Source organism: Monodon monoceros, unplaced genomic scaffold (assembly GCF_005190385.1).
Source record: "Monodon monoceros isolate NGI ecotype Baffin Bay Population unplaced genomic scaffold, NGI_Narwhal_1 Super_Scaffold_2, whole genome shotgun sequence".
Lineage (NCBI taxonomy): Eukaryota > Metazoa > Chordata > Mammalia > Artiodactyla > Monodontidae > Monodon > Monodon monoceros.
Window position 1 is genome coordinate 1,907,543 of NW_021703776.1, and position 17,840 is coordinate 1,925,382.

Below are 17,840 nucleotides of genomic sequence, written 5' to 3' on the forward strand. Positions count from 1 at the left end.
AAGCCCACTGTCTGGCTAGTCCTGAACCTGGATGGGTCCGCAGCAGTCGGGTTTTCAGTATTTTATATTCTCCAGTCTCAGGCCCATGGTCAATCCCAGGTAAGCCTCTCTGCTAGAATGGCCCATGTGGTCCTCTGGGCACGGCCAACCTGCCCCCGCTGGTTTCCAAGTTGTGACTGAATTCTGCGTCTGGGCCTCGGTCCGTCCTGGTGATGGAGATCAGGGCTGAGCGTGTGGCTGCCACTCCCGGGAGATGGGCAGGAGGGGAGATTCAAGTCCCCTCAACCTGGAGACGGCCTCCTGCAGCCCACGGTCCCCCCTGCTCTGTCCCTGCCACTCCTGTCATTTAGAAAGTCTGGGTTGAACTCTCCAGGCTGTGAAGTACCAGCAGACTCCTGGCTTTTCAGCTGTGGCATGTAGGCAGTTGATGGACAGTTGGAGGACGTGAACATTGGTCAACACGTTTGGCCTTATCTGTAGAAACGAAAGTTGTGTTGGAGGAATCAGCCCAGGAGACATGCTCGCACACAGGCACAGGGCGTTTCTGCCGATGCTCGCTGCAGCGTTGGTGCTGATACCGGAAAACTTTGGTCCCTCCATGCCCTTGTTCGTTCAGCTCTGAACAGTGAGGGCCATCGGAACATAGTCATGTGGAAAGACATCCAAGATGTATGTGAAGGTGAGAAAAGCGTGTTTCAGGATGATATGCAGAGTATGATCCCATCCTTTGAAATGAAAACATATCACACACAGACACACAGACACACACACACACACACACACACTTTCCACATGCCTGTATATACGTTTAGGAAAATTCTGGAGTGATACTTATGAAACATGCGCTTCCTCTTGGAAGACTGAGGTTGGAAGGAGGGGATGGGTTAGAGAAGAAGGGGACGGAGACTTTGGTTTCTCATCTTCTACCTTTCAGCATTATTTGGATTTATTTCCCTTAAACACACACTTTGTTTCTTAAATGTAAGTAGAACAACAACAACAATAAAACTATTTAAAAAAACAAAAATGGTCGCTCTCTGGAGCCTCTCCTTCGGCTTGGCCAGGATCTGATAGCTGCTGGTACAGGCAGTCTGAGCTGAAGGAGAGGTGAGCCCCATTCCCTGGAATTGCAGACCATGGCTAGAGGTGATGAGAGGGCCAGGAACACGGGATGTTAAACATCACAAAGGTGCAAAGAGACCCCTTCGTGGTTTCTGATCCTCTGTGTTCCCTTGTCACCTTCGTCTTGGGTGGCTTCCAGATTGGCGTCTTACATGATGCATTGAGGAGGAGAGCCCTTGGGTCCATGCAGACTCTGCTGTCCCAAAGGCAAAGCCGAAAGCCTGAGCCGGGGCTGGCATCTCTAGAAAGTTCTGTAGGAGAATGGCCAGTCAATATTCTGATCCCCTCAGTTGGTAACAAACATAACAAAACCCTCATTTTCTTCTCCTACTTTTCTTGCCCTTAACATTATGCTAAACACTCAATTTGTTTGGAAGTGGCTAAAGAGAAGGTTGGCAGGGGGTGGAGTCAAGAGTGAGGTTGGCCTGAAAAAGCCAACTCTTCTTTGGTTTAAAAAAGATTCAAGATTTGGTCTGAAATTTACTTTTGTATACTCCTAGCAAAGGAAATGCTACTTGTAGTACTTTACACAAATAGTCCTTTGGATTGTGTTAAGCTTGGAGCATTCTAAACAGAGATTAGAGCATTTAAAGAGTTGTGCCCTTTTTAAAAATATTTTTTAAATTTTATTTATTTAGTTTTTGGCTGCGTTGGGTCTTCATTGCTGCACGTGGGCTTTCTCTAGTTGCGGCGACAGGGGGCTACTCTTCATTGCGGTGCGCGGACTTCTCACTGCGGTGGCTTCTCTTGTTGCGGAGCACGGGCTCTAGGCGCGCGGGCTTCAGTGGTTGTGGCTCGCGGGCTCTAGCACGCGGGCTCAGTAGTTGTGGCTCGTGGGCTCTAGAGTGCAGGCTCAGTAGTTGTGGCGCACGGGCTCAGTTGCTCCGCGGCATGTGGGATCTTCCAGGACCAGGACTCGAACCCGTGTCCCCTTCGTTGGCAGGCGGATTCTTAAGCACTGTTCCACCGGGGAAGCCCAAATTGTGCCATTTTTACCAGAGGTTTGAAGCACACTTTTTCTACTTCTTGCTGCTTCTCCAATACAATCCTTGTAATGATCACTTTTCCTTTTTGATTTCTAAAATGGAGGAAGGTGGCAGTAAGTTGTAGAATAAGGATGTACATTTAGCCAAACAGAAGTTAAATTTTTGATTTATATGAGGGATATGTTCTGAATCATCCCCTTTCCCCACAAAACTATTCCTTGTTATTTGCTGCTCCCAAAAAAGAAAAATAGATTTTTTTCTAAGTTGAACCCTACGAAATTGCCACTATCATAGGTAAAAGAAGTTCCAACATCAGCAATTGCATAGGGGTCCACCTAATCTATGTGCACTACTCCCTTGAAAAATAGAGAAGTACTTAATACCTAACTTTTTTTTCAAACTACCTGTTTCTTTCTTCCCTGGGATTTATCCTAAATGTGGACTGAGCCCTGGTTTACAGGGTCTTGCATATAGTAGACAATAAATATTTACCCACTTGCATCCACCAGAGTCGGGAAATGCTGTTGAATAGGCTTGGAGGAGAGTATGTCTAAAGCAAAGCCATCCTTTCCTTTAGGGCACATCTCCTTCATTCTTTGGGTAAGTTTTCTATTGCTTTCTCTGTCTCTTTTTTCTTTGGCACACTTTCCAAATTATTGGTTATGCGTGTGGTTTATGGTTTGTTTTGGGTTCTAAGGGGAGAGGCAGCCTGTGGGAAGACAGGAATTGTGAGGCCCATATCAGCACCTCATCTGTGCCTCCAGCTCTGAGACCTGAAACCGTTCTCCATGCCTCCTGGACCACTGTGTGTCCTCTGCAAAATGGGGGACTGGAGCCAGTTGAGCTTAGAGGATGCTCAGGCTCCTGGGGCCCTATGGGATGTTTTCTTAGTGGTTGTTTGTAATGTTCATTGGAACAAGGAAACAAGAACTATGCTCTGTAGACATCCATCGCCTGCCTGGGAAATGAGGCTCATCTATGTTGAAGTGTCAGTGCAAATGTTAATCAGAGTAAATCACATTGATTGAGTGCTTGAGATTTACCAAACACCACCCTCGGCATTTTTCTCCTTTCAACTTTACAAGACCCCCATGAAGAAGATGCAGGGACTGTCTTCAATTCACAGGGAGCTGAGACTCAGTTTCAATAACCAATCAGAAGTCCCACGGGAGCCAGACATGGCACTGAGTAGGAGCTTCCCCACTATTCTGTAGAGTCTATTTTCTGAGTTGTTATTTACACCGAGGAATTATGTTCTCCTGGGTAACTGTGCATAGTAAAAACTCATCCACTAGGGAGAAAGGGAATCACAGAACTTTGTTGGGTGAATTATAATCTACTTGAGGAATATTTGCTTGCTGTTGATAAGCTAATTATACAATTTTCTCATCTAATTTGCCCAAAATGCTTCTCATAGGTAAAGCTTTATTTGAAACATGGGTAGTAGGTAACTTACATAGAAATTGATAAGAAGTTTCTTCCATTTTTCTAAATAAGTAAAATGACCTCTCACCTCCTAAATTCTTCCATTTCAATACTTGATTTCTCACTGTCTGCAGTTCTGCGTGTCTGTGTGACATTGTACATGCACTTGGGGGACATATGGGCACTTGGTGCTGTGCATACCTCTTTCTATAGGGTGTTATATTTACAAAGTAATACCATAAGCTTATTTAGCATATGAGCATCCATGCACTTTATTATTTTATCCTCACAACAACCTGTGAGCTAAGCCAAAATCATGTTTTTTAGCCTCATTTTACTCTTGAGGAAAGAGTCTTAAAGAGGTGACTTATTATGGAATCTGTCTTACAATTGGTCAAATCTGAGCTGTACCCCGTGTCAACTAACTTCTAGTCACAGTGTGTTAATGTCTGCTATGTGTTGGCCTGATTTAATAACTTCATTTTCTTATCTTTTATCATGGTGTTGTATTTTATACCCAGTGTTGTATTTTAAGCAGTTAACTGGGTAAATTGGTTTAAAATCAACACATAAAAATATGTTTGCTCCCCATGAAGGTTATGATGAAGTGGTGGAGGTTCATCGTGGAAATCTCCAGCAGGGGGAAGGATCCCAGGGTCGCTGAGTACCAAGGCTCAAGCCAGCGATTGATGCCTCAGTAGCCACTGCTCAAACTTGGGGGCTTTTAGGCAAATCAGATGAGCTCTTAAAAACCACCACAGAGTGCAGGCGAGGTGAGGCTGAATTCCAGCAGGGCTCGTGACAGGTACGCGGCTGTCTCACCTCGCTCTCTTCCAGTACTGACTTTTTACCAGATGCCCCTGCACACGCCGAGACTCATGTTTTATTCTCGCTGCTTCTGCATGGGGAGCTCCTATGGATCGACCCGACCCAGGGTATTTAGAATCATGGTCCCTACTGTTTCCATTATTCCTTTTCCTCCCCCGTGTAGGAAGCAATGAAAGCGCTGAGATGCTGCAGGACTGCTGGGCTGTAGCTCGGCACAGGAGCCCAGCCAGGCGGAAGCGCGCCTAGGATCTCAGCAAGTTCTAGTTGGTCCTGTTCCCAAGAAACGAATCAGCGAAATTTGAAAAAAGATTATGTGGATGCATTTTTCACGTGAATGGAGGAGAGAGACCACATCCCTGCACCGGATAAATCCCGATTCTTTATGATGCTCCCTTGGTTTCCTCGTGCCCGGGCATCTAAATTGATCCCAGAGTTCTCCAGTGTTATCATCAGGAAGCTCAGAATAAAAAACAACACAAAACATGAATACAGTCTAGTTTCTCAGTGTCCCGCTCCCAGCCCGTAACCATGACAGCTGGTTAATCAGAAAGGCGAACGTGCACACCCCACACTCTGTACCTTTAATGATCCGGTCAGTTTGTTGGGCCAGAGTTCCCATGGTCCGTTCTGTGGAGGCTCCTTGGGGGTCTTCGCAGAAGCAAGTGGCCTGGGCCTCTGGTCCTTCAGCCGGAGGCTGAAGATGGGCACAGAAGACGGGTTTCGTATATTGAAGTTCTGTGTAAGAACTAGAGATTTTCACCCGAAGTGAAGTGAGTCAGACAGAGAAAGACAAATATCGTATGATATCACTTATATGCGGGATCTAAGATATGACGCAAATCAACGTACCTACGAAACAGAAACAGACTCACAGACGTAGAAAACAAACTTACGGTTATCAAAGGAGAAAGGCGGGGAGAGATAAAGTAGAAGTTTGGAATTAACAGATACACGCTACTATACATAAAATAGACGAACAACAGGGGGTCCTACTATATAGCACAGGGAACTGTATTCAATATATTGTAATAACCTATAATGGAAAAGACTCTGTGAAAGAATGTGTGTGTGTGTGTGTGTGTGTGCGTATATACGTATAACTGAATCACTTTGCTGTATACCTGAAACTAACACAATATTGTAAATCAACTTTACTTCAATAATTTAAAAAATATATTATTCTTACCCCCCCAAAAATTGAAAAAGAGTCCTCTGACCACCTCCCTGAAGTCCTCAAGGTTTGAAGACCATAGCTCTAGGAAATCAGAAGGAAAAAAGAGTTGTCAGTTGGTCATATGCCTCCTGCAGGCTCCTGTTCAGAGCTTTGGCCCACCTGTACAGGTGAACAGTAACACTGCATCTTTAGCTGTTGCTACTTTTAAAGTCTTCCTTTTAGGGCGATGAAAATATTACTGATGTAATGCACATTTAGTGCAACACGAGCACTTCAATCAATTTCTCTCTGGCCTTTGGCTTTTCCTTGCGAAATTCTTATCAGCCTGCCCCACCTTTAACTATCCATCTTGTATTGGCTATCCAAATATACCCATTAATGCTCTTTCTGAAAATATGCCAGTTGAGGTAATTACAGCTAAGCTGGAATATTAAACTGTGATGTCTGGTTTTTTTGTTGTTGTTTTTTTTGTTTTTTTGGTACGTGGGCCTCTCACCGCTGTGGCCTCTCCCGCTGCGGAGCACAGGCTCCAGACGCGCAGGCTCAGTGGCTACGGCTCATGGGCCCAGCCGCTCCGCGACATGCGGGATCTTCCCGGACCGGGGCGTGAACCCGCGTCCGCTGCATCGGCAGGCGGACTCTCAACCACTGCGCCACCAGGGAAGCCCTGTGATGTCTGTTTGCTAGAGAATGCGATACTATTCCCCAAAGCATCGCCTTGGTGCCTTGCAGCTTCTATTTTAAATTATTCCTGGAAGGGTCGTCCCCTATGCCGGGGATGCTTGCACTGGTCCTGCCCTTCCCCTAAAGGGTTGTGTTGCTTTTCACAGGTGGTTTATTCAAACAAACAAGACAATTTCGCACTCTGCCTCGCCCTGTCTTCCAGGCTTGTCTTCCACAGCAGTGCTCATGGGCTATTCTGCATCCACTGGGGGCCTCACCAGCTCTTTCCTTGCCTGGGCTTAATGTCTCCTAACTCAATTTTAGGTAACATCTATGTTAGAAGGTACAGGGGTTTCCATTTCAAAGGAGAAGGAGCATTTTCTACACATCTAGGCTTCCCCGTATTGAATTCTTGGGAGTGGGAGGGATTTCCCCATTTCTGGAGCTTCCGATGAAACCTTATAATATAGTCAAAAACAGAGTCGGGCATCCCATAAAACCCTATCTCATTTGGTAAATCCTACTTTGTGAAGCAGCTTTTACAGTTGTGTGGATTCTGCTTTGCTTTCATATTTTGAGGATAAAAATTCCTGGTGGCAGACTCTCTGTGCACGTGGGGCAGAATCGTGTTGATCCCCTGTTCATCCTCCTTCCAGGGTTCCCGGCCCCATCAAGTTAATCAAATCGGGCAGCTGGCAAAATACCTACCCCCTGGCTCTGGAAAAAGAGAGTGAACAGACCCAGAATGTGTAGCTCTGAGCAGGACACTCAATCTGGTGACCTTAAAAATGAAATAATATGAGGGTGTGGTGAGCAGGCTTGTAGGAGGGTAAAGTGGAACAAACTTACAGGGGAAAATTTGGCCCTAACACGTGAAGAGGCTTAAAAATGTGGATGCCTTTTGACCCAGGCATAAAACTCCCGGGGTTTATACTATGGTGATTCTTAAAAACGTGGGCAGAAGCTGTCTGTTTGGAGGTTTACCACAGTGTTGTTTCATTAAAAAAAAAAAAAAAGATTGAAAACAATGTAAGTTCAAAATTAGAAAAAGGATTTAAATAAATCCTAGTGTGCCCATGCAATGAAGTATTACACAGACACCACAAAGTTATGGAAGTAGGGCCACTGGTTATGAGAATGTCTAAAAAGTACAGTTTATTTTGATCAAGAAAATATGTCACCACGCATTATCCATAATATATAAGTATCCATGTATGTGTACACACACACACACACCACAGTTTTAATAGTGGTGATCTCTAGGTGATATGTAGTTTTCACATCTGTGTCCTCTCAGTTTTGGGTGTGGCAATGATATTATTTTATAAAAAGGAAAGCAGGTTCTAATCCCCAGAGAGAAACGTGAACTCAATCCAGTAACTCGAATGAAGCCAAACCACGGTGAGGCCCATCGCAGTGACCACCACCCCAGGGGTGACCATGTCCCCAGAAACTCAAGCTCCTAATTGCCTCCTCAGGGAAGGAAAGCCCCCCGGTGAGTGACACCCCCGACGATGGCGATGAACCCATGCCTGTCCCTGAAGACCTTTCCACCACGTCTGGAGGCCAGCAGAGCTCCAAGGGTGACAGAGGACTGGGTAAGTGGCCTCCTGTCCACAGACTGTCACGTGCTCTAGTCCTCCTGGACCTTTGTCTCTTTACAGTCATTTCACCTCACCTGCAGGACGGGAGACCCAGCTCAGTGTGGTCTTGAGCCCTATGTGGGAAGCAGCGTGGCCAAGCTGCGGAGCATCCCCCAAAGCAGGCACATCACTGGCCTCGTGTCCTCAGCGCACTGCAGCAACATCCAAGTTTATGGATTGTAGACAGGGAAAATTATCCATTTTATGTGTAATGGCAATAGGGCTGTTCATTTTCATAGCTTTGGTTTAGAAGGAGCTGCATCTGGCCATTTTAAGTTACCCTTCACATCTCTGTTTCTTGAATGTCCAGTTTAACGGAAAGTAGAAAATTTGACAAATTTTAATGTTAAAAAAAAATCTAGATAATCTTGACTAGCGGACATTTACACGCCTTCTCCATAAAAGAATGTGTATGGAAGTATCTGCCTACCCAGGCTACAGTTCATGGTGAGAAATCTCAGTCCACCCTCTTTAAGAAAACGGAGGCCCAGAGAAATTCAGTGAATTAGCCAAGGTCACATAGCAGAGTCAGAAGGAGACTCAATTTCTGACTCAAAGACTGGTTTTCACTCCATTATACCCTATTCTCATCAGCTAACGAGTCAACAGTTCCTTGGAATACCTATCTTTTTTCTTTTTATAAAGATAAAACTGTGATGTTGAGAGCCACTTATCTGCACAAAAGAGTATCATGAAGGGTACACAGGTGGAAATGAGGTAGGACAGGTAGGACAGATCTCATGTGGATCAGCTCATAAGAGCCACAGCCAAGGAGGGCACGTGTGTGAAGCTCTTGGGGTTCTGAAAATTGCCAGTTATTTTCCTGTAGGACATCCTAATGTGACAACTAAGAAACAGATTTTGTATGTTTTCATGTGTCTTGGAAACCAAATAGACTCTGGGTATTATGGTTCTTCTGTCTTAATTTAGCTATACAATTAGCTGTACAAACAGACAAAGATAGTGGCTAAAGCCCTTTGACGTAGATGAACCAAGAAAACATGTACATTTCTGAATTCCTTTTCCCTGTTAGAAAATGTATATGTGGGTGAGTAGGGGGAGAGAAGAAGGTCTGTGGATCTTGCCTTTTGTTCCACACACATCCTTTCAGGGTTTCCCAAAGCTGAGACACAAAAGAGCATGCTTTATTGTAATTGATGCACTTATGTTTAAGATTGTCTTCTGTTTATTACAAGAGATACTGGTTTGTCATACACCCTGTACTGCTGCAGAGTTTCCTTTCAAGGCACATTTACATAAATTAAAAGATCAAATTTAAATAAAAACATTAGGACAATGAGGGTGTGTATACATGATAAAAATTTGCAAAGGCTCAGGGACCAAAAGCCAGAAGAAATTATGTGGATACGTACCCACTAACCATTTAAATGAACCGAGAACCCAGACATCAGAGTTAGGACTCCGGGGTCATTATGGAGAAACTGGGGAGCCGCCCCCCTCCGCCCCAGCACCGAAATCCCTGCAGCTGCTGTGCAGGCTGACAGCCATAGTCACCTTGGTCAACCTGTAGAGAACTGAAAGTCGGGCCGGTTCCTGGAGAGTGGAGAAGAGTCCACTTGGTGTAGGTAAACAAGCCTTCGTTATAAATGCCTTCACGGTCTAAATATACCACCCCTTAAGAACTTCAGGTTGTGGGTGATCTGCCTTGGTAAGAGGTCATCAAGCCCCTGGTTCCAAGGCTGCGTTCTGGTGGTGAACTTCGGGCTGGGTCCTGACAGAGCCCGTGCAGGTGTGGCTGGTACAGCTGGGGGGGTGTGATCTCCCGCAGGCTCTCTCCAGTGCTTGCTCGCCGTGCGACACGATGCTCACCCACTTCTCCTTTCAGCGTAAGGTTTCTAAAGACTGAATTTCAGAGTTGTAAAACTTCAAACGCCCAAGCATCCTCTTTCCTTGGTTTGTAAACAGCGGCTGCCGTGTGGACAGGCAGGGAAGGTGGTTGGAAGTGGGGGCCAGGGACAGAGGAATGATGGGTCACTGCCAGGAAACTAGAAAGGACAGAAGCACAGACTACAGGAGGAGACAGCGGGCAGGTTTAAGGAGACAGGTGAGTGGGAGAGAATCCCAGAAGACCAAGGGGTAGAGAGAAGCATCAAGGAAATTGACTGCTGTTCACGCTCGGCCAGTGAGCTTTAGAAACCATCCCTTATGGCTTTTGAAGGAAACCAGCTGGCTTGAGTAGGCGGTGGTAGGTTGTTTATTAAAGTGATGCATCTTAGGTAGCACTGAACAGATGAAGTATGTCAATAGCGTTAGGAGACCGCTTTAAAAGATGGGGAATTCGAAGCCAGAAGGAAAAGGAAAGGCACTCAAAGGCACGTTTCCTCAGCTCCCTGGGAAGAAAGCAAAGGAAGGAGGGTCAGGGGACAGACAACAGGAAGCAGGAGCCCCGCCCTGCTTGGGGGGGCCCCTCCCTTCACAGAAGCCGGAGCAGCACAGCACAAAAAGGAAGAGCCAGGGAGAAGGCACCGGGGAGGATGGTGAGGAGGGCGGAGGCTGGCCCAGGAGAAGGTGCACCTGGGAGGGCAAGGGTGGAGGCTGGGCCCCTCCCAGGCAGACCTCTGAGCCTTGTTGCCCTCATTTCAAACTGGCGGCAGCATCGGAACTCAACTCACAGAATGGTCTCCAGGGGTAACTGAAAACATGCAAACTCGCTTTGCTGAAGACAGAATAACAAAGTCAAAAAGTAAAACAGACAGTAAAAGGCAGAAAAAGATCTTTTAAAGGTTTATGGGCAGAGTAAAGGAGCCTGTTGTAGCTTCCCCTGAGAGAAGGGAAAGACAGTGGATAAGATTTGCAGCACCAGGAATAGAAGAGGAATTTACTAATTAAAAAAATGTGATCCAGAGATCAAGCAAACTGAAAAGACAGCCAAGAAGACGGGGGAGGGATCAGTTAGGAGAGGGCAAGACCAAGAGAGAGATTGAGGTGCTGGCTACCCCCAGACCCAAGGTCCAGTCAAGGGTCCTGGCTCCTCCGGTGGAAATGTCAAGGAGAAATGGCGAGAGGCCAAAAGATGGGAAGAGATGGGAAAGTCTTAGGTGATAATAGATCACTGGGTGTCTGTTTTAGAAGGAGCCAAGTGATGCTTTTGAAAAGCTCTGAGCCCTCCTTACCAGTTTTAGACAAATCTAATCCCAACCAGGAGAACAGACCTGAGTAATGAACAAGTTGTTGGGAAAGGTAGAAACCAGCCCCCTAAGATGGGGAGGTAGCATCTCACTGGTGGCAGGTCATTCCCAGCATGAGAAGAGTAATGATTTTGCACCTCAAGCCTTCCCGCAGTCTTGAGGGAAGTCCTGGAGGACTGTGTGGAAAGGTGGTCAGAGGAGTAAGGCCAGGCCAAGGCTCTGGCTCTCATCTGGCTCCATTTTCTTCTGGGTCTGATAAGAGGACGCAAGGGTCTGAAGTGCAACGTGAAGAATGTAAGATAGACACAGGAGAGGACTTCCTGGCCATGAGGGATTTAGTCATCAGGACAGCCTACTTAATGAGATGCTAGCTCGTTCTTCTGAAGTGGTCTCTTTAAAAATGAGAGAAATCTTGCCTCTCTGAAGTGGTTGTGTATGAAACTGCTAAAACGGAGGATGCACTCAGTGACCTCCTAAGGCAACCCCCAAATTTACTCAGTCACCCATGGCAGGTGCCCTAGAGAAGTGGAAAATGGGTCGAGAGTTCTTCTGACAGCTGTTGACCAGGGGTGATTAAAAGTGTCTCGTGTAGAAATGATATCAGGACGGGCGTCTAACAGGACTGAGTAAAGGAACGAAAAGCTTAGTTCTTTTCCTCCTTTATTCAATAACCCGTACGTTGCTTTCTTCCTTCGGGCGTGGCTTTTTACCCATTACTGCCTTGCTCTCCCTTTGCTTGTGTGGGTTTCCCTGTCCTAAAATTGGGCAGGGGTCCTCCAGCTGCCGCATGCTATCGGTGAGTGCACAGGCCTGGAGAGGAAGGGTGAGGACTGCAGGCTGGCTGGTTCCAGCCCCAAGAGAGACTGTGAATAAAGTCAGAAGCCCCTTCCCCTTTGAGTGTAGATGGCTGGCAGGGAAGGAGGCTTGCTGGGCTGGAGCAGAGGAGACAGGGAGAGGCCAGAGATGGAGAAGAGAGATTTGAGGCCAGAAAACCAGATGGTACCCTAAGAGAGATGCCTGGCAAGGTTAGGATTTAGAGTAGAATCAAAGGGAAGACCCAGGGGCAGAAGCCCAGTAATGCCCAGGGAGTGGTTGAATTAGCCGACGGCCAAAGACGCGAGGCTGGTTTGAGGTTGAAGGAGGCTTTCCAAATGGCTCGGTCGGCTCCATGGACAGACAGTCAGGATGACCTTGTGTAGTAGTCACTCGAATGCAGAGGGAGATGCGAGGTTGGGTGCCTTTTGAATACGGGGCGATGACGTGTGTTTGTGCCTTCCCTGCCACATTCTAGAATGTTCTTCCCTTGCTCAGGACCTACGCCCAAAGTAGGGCGGTGACAGCCATTGTTTCCTGGGTGGTTTATTGTAGGATGTAACTCCTGCAGGTCACATCCCCCAGAGTGGTGTTTGGAGCATTCTAGAAGCTGAATTCTTGCATCAGCTTGGGTCCTTGGGTCCTTCCCTTGGAAGATTTTGACCAGGGTTTGATTCACCCTGGCAAAAATGGAAAGAAAAAAAAAAGTAGAAAAAAAATCTGGCGTTCTTCCCCCTGGAATCCAGGAAAATGATTGTGTCTACACATAAATTCTCTTTTTTGGTCCATTCACTTGAAATAAACATTACTTTATTCCATCATGAGTTCCAGACCTAAAGTGTGAATCGTAAGAGGATTCATACATTTTTCACTGGTGATCCTGGTACCAGATCTCACTTTTGTTTTAAAGTTCTAGGCAGGGCACCATGACAGTGGCAGCACGGTGGGTGAGGGCTGTAACACCTCTCCACAGCTTGGGTTAATGGGAGATGCTGGAGAGAGTTTTTCACGGTGGAAAACAGTGGGCTTTGGTCTAATTGGAGCTGGGGCGCTGGCGTTTGAGTACGGATGCTGCGCCCGCTTATCTAATCAGCAGTTAGAGGAAGTCGTTTTTATCTGTGCAATGCATCTCCTCTGAACCGAGAAACCCCATTTGAGCTCGGGAGAACTATTATCTCACAGCATCTGAGCATTAGCTGCAGCTGGTCTCGAGCTTGTTGGGATGGGATGTGCGCTGTGAAACAGTCTCACAGAGAAACGCATCCAGGGCTGAACTCCATCCAGGGCTCGGGTATCTTGGTCTCCAGGCTTCTTCTGAGGAACAGCTCAAAGCATGTCATTTAGATTCGTGTCCACGCCTCTGGTTTATTTAGTTCCTTACTCCTTTTCGTAGTTGACACATTGTGCAGTGCTTTTGATGGGCACCTTTTAAAGATTCTGTCGTCTTCATCTTCCAATTTGCTGTCTCTGCCTGCGGTGCCTGGTGAAGACCACCGAGGTTACCATACATCACCAAACCAAGAGGAGGCCAGTTGGAAAGATTCTCATTTTCCTGAATTTCCCAAAACGTGAGACACAGCATCAAAAAATATATCTATATTGTGCCTACTGTCTAAGTCTTTCAAGTTTTGAAGAGGGACTATTATGTAGCAGGTTCATTGCTTCCCATTTAAAAGTAAATGTTAAGTTTTTTCTGACCTCTGTTTTGTGGGGCAGTGCAAAACACTTGGAAATCATGATCTTTGTGGAACATCTTGACACGTTGGTACACGAAATTAAAATAAGTGATTGTGTGCTGCATGGGGTGCCATCCTGTACTGGGTTTTGGTATATAAAGTGAGACCAGGTAGCAGGGCTTCTGTGTGTAGTGCCTGTGGGGTGTGTGTGTGTGTGTGTTCTGTGTGGTAGTCAACAGGACACCACAGTGGGTCGCTTGGAGGAGCATCTCTGTGCCTCGGACCCAGCTGCAGTGATTCCGTCCTGCTAGCCCTGGCAGGTCGCCTCCCTGTGCAGTGAGGGCGTCACCTTGCCCATCGCTGTAACCAGGGGGCCGGCGGGGCTGCGAGGTAGGGGCATCCGTGCAGCAGCAGCCGTGGGTGTCATTATCATCCATCAGGCATGCTTGCTGTGAGATCTCTGCGGGATCTGGACACCAAATGAGCACGTGCTCAGGTCACCTCCTGGCAGGTGACTTGGAGGAGAAGCACCAAGGCGGTGACCTCACAAGACGCCGAAAATTCCCAAGAAAGAAGGCAAACGGGAAGCAGCACGTGATCAGTGTGTCAAGACCAGAGGGTCTCAGCAAACTCCGGGTCCTTCCCAGTGGCTGGAGAGAGCGGGATACGAGGCAAGGCCTGGCTGGAGGGTGGAGGGCTCGTGAATGTCCCCCCACCAACCCCGCCGTGGTGAGGGCTGGCCCACCGGGAGGATGTGCTTGGGGACGAGGGACTCGCGGCGCTGAGCTGTCAGGTCATCTGAGGACCAGTGTGTCCTGCTTGTACTCGGAGATCAGTGACCACACGGTTGGAGGCTGTCAAGGTGTGTGTGACCGAAAGCAGGGCCCCTGCTGGAGGCCAGGCTGCTCTGGGCCCCACCCTCCTGTCACCTCCCCACTGGGTTCACTTTAGGATTTGGGACTGCACCGTTTAGGTTGGCTTTGTGCTTTGTTTGAACTTGTGTTTCTGTGACTCTTAGGACATGAGGACCTTCCATTCAATAAGAGTAATATTGACTGAGCCCTTCTCCCTGGCTGGCTGATGCAGCCGCTGCCTTGCAGACCTTAACAGTTACAGCTTGCAGACTAATCGCCCAGCGCCATAAGGCACGGCAGAGTGCTCACAGGGACATCACGTTTTCTCTAAAGAAAGTGGACAGAAGGGCTTGTTCCCAGCTAGGCTGGGGAGTGGGGCCATGGGGAGACTCAGGGAGCTGAAGTTCTCACAGAGGCGCGAAGGTGAGTCATGTCTGACCTTAGGAAACGCGTGGTAGTTGGGAGGGGCAGAAGTGGGTGGGCAACGTCACAGCAAGGGCCCCCGTGGCCAGCTCTGGGAGCGAGCTGTGGGGTTTGGAGGGGACCCTGCAAAATGTTTCCTCCAGACCTGAGTGCTGGCAAGATCATCTGGTGACAGCAAACAGGGAGAGATGTCCTGTGCCTGAGCTGGGAGGGGCCGGGTGGGGAGGTGATTCCCAGCAGTGGGCACAGCGTGTTCCACGCGGTGTGGGCACGTGAGTGAAGGGACTGCAGCAATTCTCTTAACAGAACGGGAAATGGACCCAGAGTTGGGGTTGGCTGGAAGTCCGCTGGCAAGTTTGTAGCCAAGGAACTCTCTGGAAGGCAGGGCATGGGAGGGGTGGACGGAGCTGGTCCGGCTATGCCAGGAGGGATGCTAAGCACCAGGGCCTCGGGAATACATGTGTGTGATTGTCGGGAAGAGAAAGCAAAGGAGGAAGCAGAGAATCAGTTGCTTGATTCGGGTACAATTTTCTGGAAAGAAACATGGTGTAGAAGTTACCGGGATAGAGGTTTTAGGGAAGATGCGAAGCACGAAAGGGAGGACGGAGGGGCTGGGAAGGGGCCTTCGGGAGTTGGGTGGTAGCTTCCCAGAGGGCTCGGCAGGGGTGGAGGCCCAGATCGAAATGTAGCGGAACAGGAGGGGCCGGGGAGCTCAGGCAGCCGGCAGACAGTAGGGATGCAGGGACGAGCCGGGAGCAGGCTGTGAGGATGCAGCCAGGGAGGATTCTCAGGGTGGCCCGTGCCAGAGGAGGATAGTTAAGTCTGTTAGAAGGCAGGTAGGAAGGAGTGACTAGAGGGAAAGGACTAATATATGACAGCCCAGTGGAGCCCCAGCGCAGGCAGGACCAGCCATCCAGGGGCTGGGCTGGGGTGTGTCTGCCTTTCCTGCCCCCCACCAGGCCCTTGTGACCCTCTCCCCTCCTGCATTCAGTCTCCATTCGGAAATGCCACTTCCGAGGGGCCCTCCCTGACCTAAAGTGGCAGCGCCGACCTCTCGCTCTTCACCTGCCCCCACTTGCAGGGAAAGCACAGCCCTGGGCTTTGCTCTCTGCGTCCCAGCATCCGGTGGGCGCCCAGGATACGTGCACTGAATGCATGGGGTGGTGGCCCAGCTTTCTCAGGCAGAGAGCTGGCAGGACAGCAGAGAGAGCGTTTAAGTTGGGGGGGGGGTGGAATTTAAGGCTGCACCCGAATTTAAGGTTCATCACGTGGATTTTTTAGGCCCCTTTTCTCAATGGGTGCCATCGATATTTTAGGCCCCTTTTCTCAATGGGTGCCATCGATATTTGGGGTGGAGAGCCCTTCCTGGGCTGACTGTCCTTTCCCCCGCCAGGGGCTGTTTAGCCACCTGTGTCCCACCTCAACCCCCTCATCATGATGCCCAGGTGTCACCATGTTTCCCCACTGAGAACCATCTAACCTGAACACCGTCATCCTCACGTGGTTCCATGTGTCCACTCACGCGAGCTTCACACTGCAGACAGGCGTTTTGTGGCTGACTGTTGAAGATTTTTTAATACAGTCAGTAGTGTCCCAGAACCAGAAGTATGACTTATTTTAAAAGGGCATAACCTATAGAAAAACGGGGCCCGGAGAGGTTGGAATACCCCAAGCCTGGCATTTCCAACCCACGCTTCCAGTTTTCTTTTTTTGTTTGTTTTTTGAATTTTATTTATTTATTTTTTTATACAGCAAGTTCTTATTAGTTCTCTATTTTATACATATTAGTGTATACATGTCAATCCCAATCTCCCAGTTCATCTCACCACCACCCACACCCCACCCCTGCTTTCCCTCCTTGGTGTCCATACGTTTGTTCTCTACATCTGTGTCTTTTATTTCTGTGTTGCAAACTGGTTCACCTGTACCATTTTTCTAGATTCCACAGATATGCATTAATACACTGTAGTTTCATTTTGTGTCTCCAAAGGAGCGTGTGAACTTGGAAATGCTGGTTATTTTTACAGAGAGAAACCAATGATCGGCTTCTGTCCATCTTCCTCTGACAACCTAAATTCAGGATCACATTGTACCTAGTTGGTTTACTGAGGGAAATAAAGATAGATTCTTACCTATTAAAGTAGAGAGATAAGCAGTATGTTCTGTTTTAGGGTTTTGGTCCCCATTTTATTCTCTGCTTTGTTCCATCTGTGTTGAAAGCATACTTAGCTCTGGGGATAAAACAACCAACCGACATTTTGTTAACTTTCCTTCTGCATGGGGTTTCAGAAAGAAATGGAAAAAAAAAAAGCTTTTGAGCTGTGGTTGCCAGTTGCCACCTGTCCTATCTGGTTAGGACATTTCTGATTTGGGAAGTGTAAATATAACCCAGAAAAAAAAAAACTTCCCCTCCTTTTATGCAAAAGTAGAAGCCTAAGCAGAGCCGAGCCCTAACCATTGCCCTGTAAAGTTTCCACAGTACCAGTTCGATGAGATGAAAACACTTGCTCGGTTGAGCCAGGCCCCAGGAAGCCGCCTTCCTGGTCCCACAGCCGTGGGGTGGGGTTGAGGCCGAGCCCACTGTAGCTGCCAGATAAGCCCAGCGCCCTGCAAGGTCTTAGCAGGAACTACAGTTCACACGTTACCGCAGAGCCGCTCAAAATTGTAAACCCTTTGCCTGTTAGGACTTGGCGGGGAGACAGGAGCTTACAGGCAACTACGAGACTGTCTTCAGGTTCTCGGGCTGGAATCAAAGCTTCCAGGCTCTTGTTATCTATTGGTAGTCGGCGGACTACCGTGATTGGAAGGATTTACACCGAAGAAATGGGCAAATGCTACAAATTAGGAATTTTTTCTTTTTCTTTTTTTTTTTTTTTGGAGAGCTAGTTTACCCGCATACAGTGGCTTAACACTGGTTGTAATGTCTTGACAGCTCCAGTGGAAAGCAGGAATTATCTTACTGATGGGTGCGTGGGGTGGGTGTTTTTTGGAGGGGGTGTTAGGGAAGTCTCAGTCTGCTGGGGAGACCGGGGGCAGTGAGGGGTAGATGCAGCTTGTCCAACACGAGTTGATTCCAAGTGATGC

The 17,840-nt window shown here is 47.9% G+C and overlaps 1 protein-coding gene across 9 annotated transcripts in view; it reads left to right on the forward strand.

The window, feature by feature from the left end:
- The window catches only part of IKZF1 (IKAROS family zinc finger 1), an 87,477-nt gene that overhangs the window by 14,205 nt on the left and 55,432 nt on the right, over nucleotides 1–17,840 (forward strand). For 8 of the 9 annotated variants that reach the window (XM_029232956.1, XM_029232958.1, XM_029232960.1 and 5 more), the window contains exon 3: nucleotides 7,677–7,796. In XM_029232956.1, coding sequence (XP_029088789.1) covers nucleotides 7,677–7,796 — 120 coding nt within the window. Of the gene's footprint in view, nucleotides 1–4,524; nucleotides 7,797–17,840 lie in introns of all 9 variants that reach the window. The other variant, XM_029232959.1, reaches the window with a different exon arrangement.